The 11,315-nt window shown below is 44.5% G+C and overlaps 1 protein-coding gene across 1 annotated transcript in view; it reads right to left on the minus strand.

The window, feature by feature from the left end:
• Positions 1–11,315, minus strand: part of cftr (CF transmembrane conductance regulator) — a 46,903-nt gene that overhangs the window by 33,315 nt on the left and 2,273 nt on the right. The window contains exons 3-7 of the mRNA XM_079743563.1: positions 9,962–10,073; positions 8,143–8,358; positions 7,367–7,456; positions 4,685–4,848; positions 4,463–4,588 (exon numbers count right to left, since the gene is read on the minus strand). Coding sequence (XP_079599689.1) covers positions 4,463–4,588; positions 4,685–4,848; positions 7,367–7,456; positions 8,143–8,358; positions 9,962–10,073 — 708 coding nt within the window. The remainder of the gene's footprint in view (positions 1–4,462; positions 4,589–4,684; positions 4,849–7,366; positions 7,457–8,142; positions 8,359–9,961; positions 10,074–11,315) is intronic.

Genomic DNA, 11,315 nt, shown 5'->3' on the forward strand with positions numbered 1-11,315 from the left:
TGTTCTCTAGCTCTATGTGGGTTAGTCTAGTTGTAGTTAGTAGTCCATCTGTCTAGAGGTTGTTCTCTCTAGCTCTATGTGGGTTAGTCTAGTTGTAGTTAGTAGTCCATCTGTCTAGAGGTTGTTCTCTAGCTCTATGTGGGTTAGTCTAGTTGTAGTTAGTAGTCCATCTGTCTAGAGGTTGTTCTCTAGCTCTATGTGGGTTAGTCTAGTTGTAGTTAGTAGTCCATCTGTCTAGAGGTTGTTCTCTAGCTCTATGTGGGTTAGTCTAGTTGTAGTTAGTAGTCCATCTGTCTAGAGGTTGTTCTCTCTAGCTCTATGTGTGGGTTAGTCTAGTTGTAGTTAGTAGTCCATCTGTCTAGAGGTTGTTCTCTAGCTCTATGTGGGTTAGTCTAGTTGTAGTTAGTAGTCCATCCGTCTACAGGTTGTTCTCTAGCTCTATGTGGGTTAGTCTAGTTGTAGTTAGTAGTCCATCCGTCTAGAGGTTGTTCTCTAGCTCTATGTGGGTTAGTCTAGTTGTAGTTAGTAGTCCATCCGTCTAGAGGTTGTTCTCTAGCTCTATGTGGGTTAGTCTAGTTGTAGTTAGTAGTCCATCCGTCTAGAGGTTGTTCTCTAGCTCTATGTGGGTTAGTCTAGTTGTAGTTAGTAGTCCATCCGTCTAGAGGTTGTTCTCTCTAGCTCTATGTGTGGGTTAGTCTAGTTGTAGTTAGTAGTCCATCTGTCTAGAGGTTGTTCTCTAGCTCTATGTGGGTTAGTCTAGTTGTAGTTAGTAGTCCATCTGTCTAGAGGTTGTTCTCTAGCTCTATGTGGGTTAGTCTAGTTGTAGTTAGTAGTCCATCTGTCTAGAGGTTGTTCTCTAGCTCTATGTGGGTTAGTCTAGTTGTAGTTAGTAGTCCATCCGTCTAGAGGTTGTTCTCTAGCTCTATGTGGGTTAGTCTAGTTGTAGTTAGTAGTCCATCTGTCTAGAGGTTGTTCTCTAGCTCTATGTGGGTTAGTCTAGTTGTAGTTAGTAGTCCAACTGTCTAGAGGTTGTTCTCTCTAGCTCTATGTGGGTTAGTCTAGTTGTAGTTAGTAGTCCATCTGTCTAGAGGTTGTTCTCTAGCTCTATGTGGGTTAGTCTAGTTGTAGTTAGTAGTCCATCTGTCTAGAGGTTGTTCTCTAGCTCTATGTGGGTTAGTCTAGTTGTAGTTAGTAATCCATCTGTCTAGAGGTTGTTCTCTCTAGCTCTATGTGTGGGTTAGTCTAGTTGTAGTTAGTAGTCCATCTGTCTAGAGGTTGTTCTCTCTAGCTCTATGTGTGGGTTAGTCTAGTTGTAGTTAGTAGTCCATCTGTCTAGAGGTTGTTCTCTCTAGCTCTATGTGTGGGTTAGTCTAGTTGTAGTTAGTAATCCATCTGTCTAGAGGTTGTTCTCTAGCTCTATGTGTGGGTTAGTCTAGTTGTAGTTAGTAGTCCATCCGTCTAGAGGTTGTTCTCTAGCTCTATGTGGGTTAGTCTAGTTGTAGTTAGTAGTCCATCCGTCTAGAGGTTGTTCTCTAGCTCTATGTGGGTTAGTCTAGTTGTAGTTAGTAGTCCATCCGTCTAGAGGTTGTTCTCTCTAGCTCTATGTGTAGGTTAGTCTAGTTGTAGTTAGTAGTCCATCTGTCTAGAGGTTGTTCTCTCTAGCTCTATGTGTGGGTTAGTCTAGTTGTAGTTAGTAGTCCATCTGTCTAGAGGTTGTTCTCTAGCTCTATGTGGGTTAGTCTAGTTGTAGTTAGTAGTCCGTCTGTCTAGAGGTTGTTCTCTAGCTCTATGTGGGTTAGTCTAGTTGTAGTTAGTAGTCCGTCTGTCTAGAGGTTGTTCTCTAGCTCTATGTGGGTTAGTCTAGTTGTAGTTAGTAGTCCGTCTGTCTAGAGGTTGTTCTCTAGCTCTATGTGGGTTAGTCTAGTTGTAGTTAGTAGTCCGTCTGTCTAGAGGTTGTTCTCTCTAGCTCTATGTGTGGGTTAGTCTAGTTGTAGTTAGTAGTCCATCTGTCTAGAGGTTGTTCTCTAGCTCTATGTGGGTTAGTCTAGTTGTAGTTAGTAGTCCATCTGTCTAGAGGTTGTTCTCTCTAGCTCTATGTATGGGTTAGTCTAGTTGTAGTTAGTAGTCCATCTGTCTAGAGGTTGTTCTCTAGCTCTATGTGGGTTAGTCTAGTTGTAGTTAGTAGTCCATCTGTCTAGAGGTTGTTCTCTAGCTCTATGTGGGTTAGTCTAGTTGTAGTTAGTAGTCCATCTGTCTAGAGGTTGTTCTCTAGCTCTATGTGGGTTAGTCTAGTTGTAGTTAGTAGTCCATCTGTCTAGAGGTTGTTCTCTAGCTCTATGTGGGTTAGTCTAGTTGTAGTTAGTAGTCCATCTGTCTAGAGGTTGTTCTCTAGCTCTATGTGGGTTAGTCTAGTTGTAGTTAGTAGTCCATCTGTCTAGAGGTTGTTCTCTCTAGCTCTATGTGTGGGTTAGTCTAGTTGTAGTTAGTAGTCCATCTGTCTAGAGGTTGTTCTCTAGCTCTATGTGGGTTAGTCTAGTTGTAGTTAGTAGTCCATCTGTCTAGAGGTTGTTCTCTAGCTCTATGTGGGTTAGTCTAGTTGTAGTTAGTAGTCCATCTGTCTAGAGGTTGTTCTCTAGCTCAATGTGGGTTAGTCTAGTTGTAGTTAGTAGTCCATCTGTCTAGAGGTTGTTCTCTCTAGCTCTATGTGTGGGTTAGTCTAGTTGTAGTTAGTAGTCCATCTGTCTAGAGGTTGTTCTCTCTAGCTCTATGTGTGGGTTAGTCTAGTTGTAGTTAGTAGTCCATCTGTCTAGAGGTTGTTCTCTCTAGCTCTATGTGTGGGTTAGTCTAGTTGTAGTTAGTAGTCCATCTGTCTAGAGGTTGTTCTCTAGCTCAATGTGGGTTAGTCTAGTTGTAGTTAGTAGTCCATCTGTCTAGAGGTTGTTCTCTCTAGCTCTATGTGTGGGTTAGTCTAGTTGTAGTTAGTAGTCCATCTGTCTAGAGGTTGTTCTCTCTAGCTCTATGTGTGGGTTAGTCTAGTTGTAGTTAGTAGTCCATCTGTCTAGAGGTTGTTCTCTCTAGCTCTATGTGTGGGTTAGTCTAGTTGTAGTTAGTAATCCATCTGTCTAGAGGTTGTTCTCTAGCTCTATGTGTGGGTTAGTCTAGTTGTAGTTAGTAGTCCATCTGTCTAGTGGTTGTTCTCTAGCTCTATGTGGGTTAGTCTAGTTGTAGTTAGTAGTCCATCCGTCTAGAGGTTGTTCTCTAGCTCTATGTGGGTTAGTCTAGTTGTAGTTAGTAGTCCATCCGTCTAGAGGTTGTTCTCTAGCTCTATGTGGGTTAGTCTAGTTGTAGTTAGTAGTCCATCCGTCTAGAGGTTGTTCTCTCTAGCTCTATGTGTAGGTTAGTCTAGTTGTAGTTAGTAGTCCATCTGTCTAGAGGTTGTTCTCTCTAGCTCTATGTGTGGGTTAGTCTAGTTGTAGTTAGTAGTCCATCTGTCTAGAGGTTGTTCTCTAGCTCTATGTGGGTTAGTCTAGTTTTAGTTAGTAGTCCATCTGTCTAGAGGTTGTTCTCTAGCTCTATGTGGGTTAGTCTAGTTGTAGTTAGTAGTCCATCTGTCTAGAGGTTGTTCTCTAGCTCTATGTGGGTTAGTCTAGTTGTAGTTAGTAGTCCGTCTGTCTAGAGGTTGTTCTCTAGCTCTATGTGGGTTAGTCTAGTTGTAGTTAGTAGTCCGTCTGTCTAGAGGTTGTTCTCTAGCTCTATGTGGGTTAGTCTAGTTGTAGTTAGTAGTCCGTCTGTCTAGAGGTTGTTCTCTCTAGCTCTATGTGTGGGTTAGTCTAGTTGTAGTTAGTAGTCCATCTGTCTAGAGGTTGTTCTCTAGCTCTATGTGGGTTAGCCTAGTTGTAGTTAGTAGTCCGTCTGTGTAGAGTTTGTTCTCTCTAGCTCTATGTGTGGGTTAGTCTAGTTGTAGTTAGTAGTCCATCTGTCTAGAGGTTGTTCTCTCTAGCTCTATGTGTGGGTTAGTCTAGTTGTAGTTAGTAGTCCATCTGTCTAGAGGTTGTTCTCTAGCTCTATGTGGGTTAGTCTAGTTGTAGTTAGTAGTCCATCTGTCTAGAGGTTGTTCTCTAGCTCTATGTGGGTTAGTCTAGTTGTAGTTAGTAGTCCATCTGTCTAGAGGTTGTTCTCTAGCTCTATGTGTGGGTTAGTCTAGTTGTAGTTAGTAGTCCGTCTGTCTAGAGGTTGTTCTCTCTAGCTCCATGTGTGGGTTAGTCTAGTTGTAGTTAGTAGTCCATCTGTCTAGAGGTTGTTCTCTATATGGTTCTGCGTCGGGTCTTAGTGAGTGGACCAATCACAGCCCTTGCTGCTTCGTCGCCTCGACGGAAGGTTACAATAATTGGGAGGCGCACGTCAGGCCCTCGTGTTGCGTGAACGTGGGACCATAATCAGCCCTTCAGTGTGACTTTCTCACTGTCTGATGTTCTTGATGATGCTCTCCATGACGTCCTCCCAGCCGTAGGCCTTCACAGAGTGGATGTTTTCAATGATCTCCGATGTCAGAGCCAGTCTGCGGCTGATCATCCCTGCCCGCTTCGCCCTGAGAGGGTCCAATCACATCTTTGGGTTAAATGTGGACACGTTTATTGTTAATTCTTATTTTTTCTTTTTTTTTTCTGTACGTAATTCTGCCCACCTATGCGGGCCCATCTTCTGTGAGAGCCAGGCCTGGACGATGCCCAGCAAGGTGAGAGCTGCCAGGGCACAGAATCCATTCACCTCAATGAGCTCCCAAATCAGACCCACACACAGGATGCACTGCAGGGGCGTGATCCACACAAAGTGGGCCAGACCCAGGCTCTGCAAGGGAAACACAGACAGACAGGCACGCACACACACACACGTACGGTACACAGACCCCCGCACATATGTACACACCAACAAGCGCATACACAAGCAAATGCATGCACAAGCACATGCATGTGCACACACACACACACACACACACACACACACACACACACACACACACACACACACACACACACAGGACATGGAGAAAAAAAAACACAGACAAACATAGACAGACACACATCAACAAAGACACAGACAGACAGAAAGACAGCCACTCACACACACATACACCACAATATTATTAGGTAATATTCAAAGGGTTACTCAAATCTCTGTTTTATGACAGAACTATTTCATCACCGTAGGGAAATTCCCCTTTTGATTGTCCCTCTCCTTCACAGGGAGCAAGGAATGCAGCGATAGTGGATAGCTGCTGAGCAGTCCAGTTTCCAGGGCTTTCAAAGAGGTCTGGCAAGGTTAGCAGTTAGCATTACCTTCTTCACTCACTCACTCACTCATGCCTTACCTTAATTCAGTCGCATCAGTATGATTGACATGGCTATACTCTCACGTATTACCCAAAAAGTGTGTACTGTACACTTATAAAAAAAACATTTCCATTATTGTTGTTCTGAATGAAACCACATTTAAAAAGGTTTTGGGGTCTAATCGGACCTCTGAGTAGTACATATTTCCAACCTCTTGCATTACGGTAACCAAAAACATGAAGGAATCCTCCGGGCAAGCAATATGTCACTGGTGAAACACAGGTTACAGCAATAGTTTTATTGTAGGAATCGTGTCACATAGCAAATATAGGATATAACCTCGCACTGGTAATATCAATGGCAATTGTATCGAATGTTTGGTGATGTTTTGATCAACTTTACAGACACACTCAAACACGCAGAACTGGTGGTAACCTGTACGGTACTTCAAATTCAGCAAGCTAACGATGTCCTGGTGATAATTGCCTCAAAGCAGTTGACACAGTGTTTCCAAATTCAACACTTTAACTACTGCAGACCTATGGCTGACCATCAGGAGCTCAGCCCACCTGATGCAGGCAAACCCATTCATGCTCTCACACACACACACACACACACACACACACACACACACACACACACACACACACACACACATATACATATATACATACACGCCAACACAGACACGGACACATGCAAACACACTTACACACACACACACACACTTACACACACACACACACACACACACACACACACACACAAATGTGTGTGTGTGTGTTGTGTGTCGGCATGCGTGAGAGCTCCCTGTTTGCATCTAGTCTTATTGAATTATTACATTATTATAGTATTCTCACGATGGTTAGGGCATCAGCCCAACACTTACCCCTCAACACACAACCGTTTAACCTCCACAGCCTTTTACAATCATTAAAACTGTTGCTGGGGTTCTGCAACCAGGGTTGAAGCTCTCTAAGGACAGTGGAGGCACGCCAGGTATCAATGAGTAGATACCAGAGGACCAGCTGACAGATACCAGGTAGGGGATATCAGGGGACCTATCAGCTAACAGATACCAGGTAGGGGATACCAGAGGACCTATCAGCTGACAGATATCAGGTAGGGGATACCAGAGGACCAGCTGACAGACATCAGGTAGGGGATATGAGGGGACCTATCAGCTGACAGATACCAGGTAGGGGATACCAGAGGACCAGCTGACAGACATCAGGTAGGGGATATCAGGGGACCTATCAGCTGACAGATACCAGGTAGGGGATACCAGAGGACCTATCAACTGACAGATATCAGGTAGGGGATACCAGAGGACCAGCTGACAGACATCAGGTAGGGGATATGAGGGGACCTATCAGCTGACAGATACCAGGTAGGGGATATCAGAGGACCAGCTGACAGATATCAGGTAGGGGATATGAGGGGACCTATCAGGTGACAGATATCAGGTGACAGATATCAGGTAGGGGATACCAGGTGAGAGATATCAGGTGACAGACATCAGGTAGGGGATACCAGGGGACAGATATCAGGTCGACGGAACCATGACTTTTTTCATAGACCACACTAGAACTGGAAAAATGTATCTGGAAGTAGTAGCTGAGCTGTACCAGGTGAGAGGCACCGGCTGATCAGGTAAAAGATAACATCTAAGAGACACTAGGTAACCAGGTAGGACTGGTTACAGGTAGGGAACGAACAATATGGATTTTCTTAGGGCCGATACCGATACCGATTCTTTTTTATCAGCCTTAGCCGATGACCGATAAGGGCTGCCGATTTTCTTGAGCCGATATTTGGAGCCGATACTGCTTTTGCTCCATCAATTGACATAAAAATTACACAAAGATGATAACAAATGTTACAGGTCTCAATTTAAAAAAGGAACATTTATTGAACTGTCTGTAAATCATGCCAAAAGAAAACAACGGCCGATGCTGATACACGTGAAAAACGCAAATTTCGCAAAATGTGTGTACTTAGGTGGATGTCACCAGGTGACGGAGACATCGTCTCACCTCGTCCAGCTTGTTGAGATGGGCTGACATCAGACTAACCAGCTGGCCGGTGCTGATCTTATCCAGGACGCGACTAGACAGCTTCAGAGTCTGCAAGGGACCAGAGATCAGGTTGTAGAGGCGGATGGAGTAGTGCCCCGGTACAGGAATGGAAAGCCCGACTGTATGGAGGGGCAGTGATCACAACCAGGTGCAAAGTGCCCCGACAAGCCGCACACGTGTGAAAAGTAGTGCCATGGCTCCATGGTTGCCATGGCTGTTAGCAAACTTAGTAAGAGTGTTTTCGATCTAATATCATGTATAGATAAATGTTGTTTATTTTGCTCTATTCTTCTTTAAAAAAAAAGGGTGTAATTTTTTTATGACTATTATATGCCAGCAATGATAGAAAAAAAGAGGGTAGCTGTTGGCTGTCAGCCGTAAGCTGCTAGCCACGAGCCACTAGCAACTAGTAGTCATTAGAGTAGAGAGCGATTAATAGTGGCTAGAGGCTCGTGGCTAGCAGCTAACGGCTAATGTCTCCGCTCTCTCTCTTGTTTTACTAGTCTACTAGCTTTTACATATATTTCCTATTTTTATCTATTATTATGCATAGTGATGTCTGTGATATGTGCGTGTTTTTTGGTGTGTTTTTTATGCCACTGTCAAAGACAAATTTCGAATTTTTATGTAAAGTTTGATGGACATTAAAGAAGTCTAAACAGGTTCAGGACTGCGTGGAAGCGACTGCGTGGAACTATAATCAGCCCTTTAGTCTAAGCCTCAGACTAAGTCACCTTCTTATATATGAGGCTGAAGAGGGCGATGCGGATCTGCATGCCCAGGTGGTGCAGGCCGAAGATGGCGGGCTGCAGCAGGAGGAAGCGCGCCGTGAAGAGCAGGCAGAGGCCCAGGGCCAGGAAGTATCCCTGAGAGCGCTCCGGGGCATGGAAGGGGTCAAAGGAGGCGATGATCCGGCCCAGGAGCTGCGGCTGCACCGTCTTGGAAGCCTCCTGGGGGCATCAGAGGAGATAGCAGGGGTGGGTTGGTGATGCTGGGTTTACATCAATGTGTGTCTGTGTGTGTGTGTGTGTGTGTGTGTGTGGTAGTCGAAATGGAATGTATTTACCGTAGCTGCATTCCCATTGAATTGTGTGCTTACCCTACAATCATTGTGTGATTGCCTTACAGACACACAGACACAAACAAACACAAACACAAACATACACACACACACGCACGCTCGCACGCACACACACACACACGCACACACACACACACACACACACACACACACACACACACACACACACACACACACACACAGGACCCCTCAGCATAGGTGGATCAAAGCAGAAAACCTGCTCTTACTCTGTGTGTGTGTGTGTGTCTTTTGGTGGTGGTGTGTGTGTGTGTGTGTGTGTGTGTTTGTGTGTGTGTAGTAAATAGTAGGGAATGCAAGCCTGACACATGCTAATCACTGAGGAGTTCAACAGTGATAATGAATGACGTTCATTAAAGAAAGTGACAAGTAAAGGCAAATTAGAGGGAGCTGACAAGGGATAGGGGATAGAGAATGAGACTTAAGTAAAAGACAAACTGTTTGATGTCATGTGGACAGATTACCTCATGCCCAATTCCCTGTTTCACATTATGATCCAGCTAGATAAGGTAGTTAGTCTGTAAACACATGACATCACGTAACATGCCCTATGTAGAGTGAGCAGAGATAGGTTCTAAATCAATGTCCTACTGAAGTTGGCCAGTGAGTGATCTATTATCATTTAAAAGCATGTACATATATAACAGCATTATTGAAGGCAGATTTTTTCCTTCAGTGACCCAAAGTTTTATAAGATTGAACAGTTGCATTATTGGACACTTATTAGGGTGTAAAAGTGTCTTGTTGCTTGAGGTGTAAATCTAAATCTATTCACTAAATTACACCTACTACTTTTAATTTCTTAATAACATTACACCATTTACTCTGGCGTTACTAACCTTACATTATCTAATTTACCTTTTAATTACTTCCCCAATATTTTTTTACATGGACTTAAATCATAATTTCACAAATCATGTCTCATATGTATCCTAATATATATCCCTATACATCAATACAGACCAACTAAAATACAGAAAAGAAAAACCTTGAATATTAAAGAACATTCAAAAGTCAAAATGTGATTATGTCAAGATTAATCAAAGATGTATTTATTTCCAGCCTTGCTGAATGTCACCCTTACAATCCAGAGAACAGCTCCCTGATGTTTTACTGTTCTCTGAACAGTGCTAACGGGCATTCCTGTTGCTGTGGCAACCACCCTATACTGTACTGTAATGCCATAGGCTACCGCGGGACGCTTAGCAGTGCCCTGGTGCTACATGCGAACAGATCAGAACTGCTTTATGTTCCTCATGGATTTTCTGCGCAAAATATATATTTATAACATTTTTGGGATTAGCAGTTAAATCAAACATTTACGCCGGGTGTAAATCAGCTAGTCTTTTGCAGGGCCACCCCTTGACCAAGGGCAAAATTGACTAGACACATCACTCAACATGAAGTGCTACGTGAACCATTGGCACTAGGACCTCGTCTTAGTTGATACTCACCCCGAGGTAGAGGAGGATGCCGTAGAAGATGAAGGGGCCGATGAAGCATCGCGCCAATGCCCGCATCATCCTGGGCTTGCTCTTGGCCGTCACCACCTCTCGGTCCCATTCTCTGCACACAAACACACAGAGGGGACGAGGGTTCATCGTGGGACCCTCGACACCGGACACACACCAGCCTGAAGGGCTGGTTATGGTTCCACGTTCACGCAACGTTACGACCACGCAGACGCTTCGACGCTGTGCTGAACCTTTATGGTCCTGCGTCGGGTTTTAGTCAGCGGACCAATCACAGCCCTCGACGGAAGGTTACAACTTTTAGGAGGCACACGTCAGGCCCTTGCGGTGGACGCAAGGAGGGTCCCCAAGGACGTAAGGGGTCCGTAGCCCCCTTGGGTTGCGGGAACATGGGACCATAATCAGCCCTTGACAGGGGTCTTCTTCACCTGGTAAGGCTCATAGGGTCATTTGGATAGTTGCCCTAAACACCAATTAATCAGAACCACCTGGTCATAATTCAGGATTCCTACAGCTGGTATTACGAGCCTGTTAGAGATCATGAATATGAGCCCTTAGCACTAGGCTGGTCTCAGAGGGCTGGAACCAGGTCTGAGGGGGAAGAGGAGAAGGAGGAAGACGAAAGGCACTCAAACACAAGGAAAGAGACAGAATTGTGAAGCACTAAACAAATTAGATGAAGAGGATAAGCAAAGAAAGATTGACTAACCCTAATTTCTTAGAAGTTAGAGAGAAATCAAAAATCCATAATCAAAAAAAGATTACACATAGGCTAGGAACGGTCAACAGATGAATCAGGAAGTGATGGGGCCCATCTTGCGTAACATTACAGCTCAGGGTCCAGTAGGGGCCTCAATGTTTGCCTGATCAAAAAAATAAAACACAGCATCGCTAATTTATCACCCTGGAGGTATTAAGGCCCTTTGAAAGGTCGGCATTCAGCATCTATTCAGAGGGCTGTTGGCACCCAGCGCTAGGACCTGTTTCCTGGCAGCAACAAACAAGGGCCCCGTAGCGCTAAGGGTATGGGGGCCGCCAGCTCCCGATCAGAAACACAGGTGACATTTGGCTAGTGGTGGGGGCTTATGGGTTCCTCTCCTTTCTCCGCTGAAGAACAAAACATGAGTCAAAAGTGTGACATTTACTCTGTGTTAACGAACGGGGAGGGGAGCAAATACAAGAGCAGAGAAGAGGCGGAGGAGAAAGCAAAGTCAGGAAGAGGATGAAAAAGAAATCGAGATATACAGTCAGACTTGGAACCAGAGAGGACAGGTGCATAAAGAGGGAGAGAAAAACAGAGCAAGACAAAGAAGAAGGGAGAGAGAGCGAGAGAGGG

Source organism: Pollachius pollachius (genome assembly GCF_949987615.1).
Source record: "Pollachius pollachius genome assembly, chromosome: 9".
NCBI lineage: Eukaryota > Metazoa > Chordata > Actinopteri > Gadiformes > Gadidae > Pollachius > Pollachius pollachius.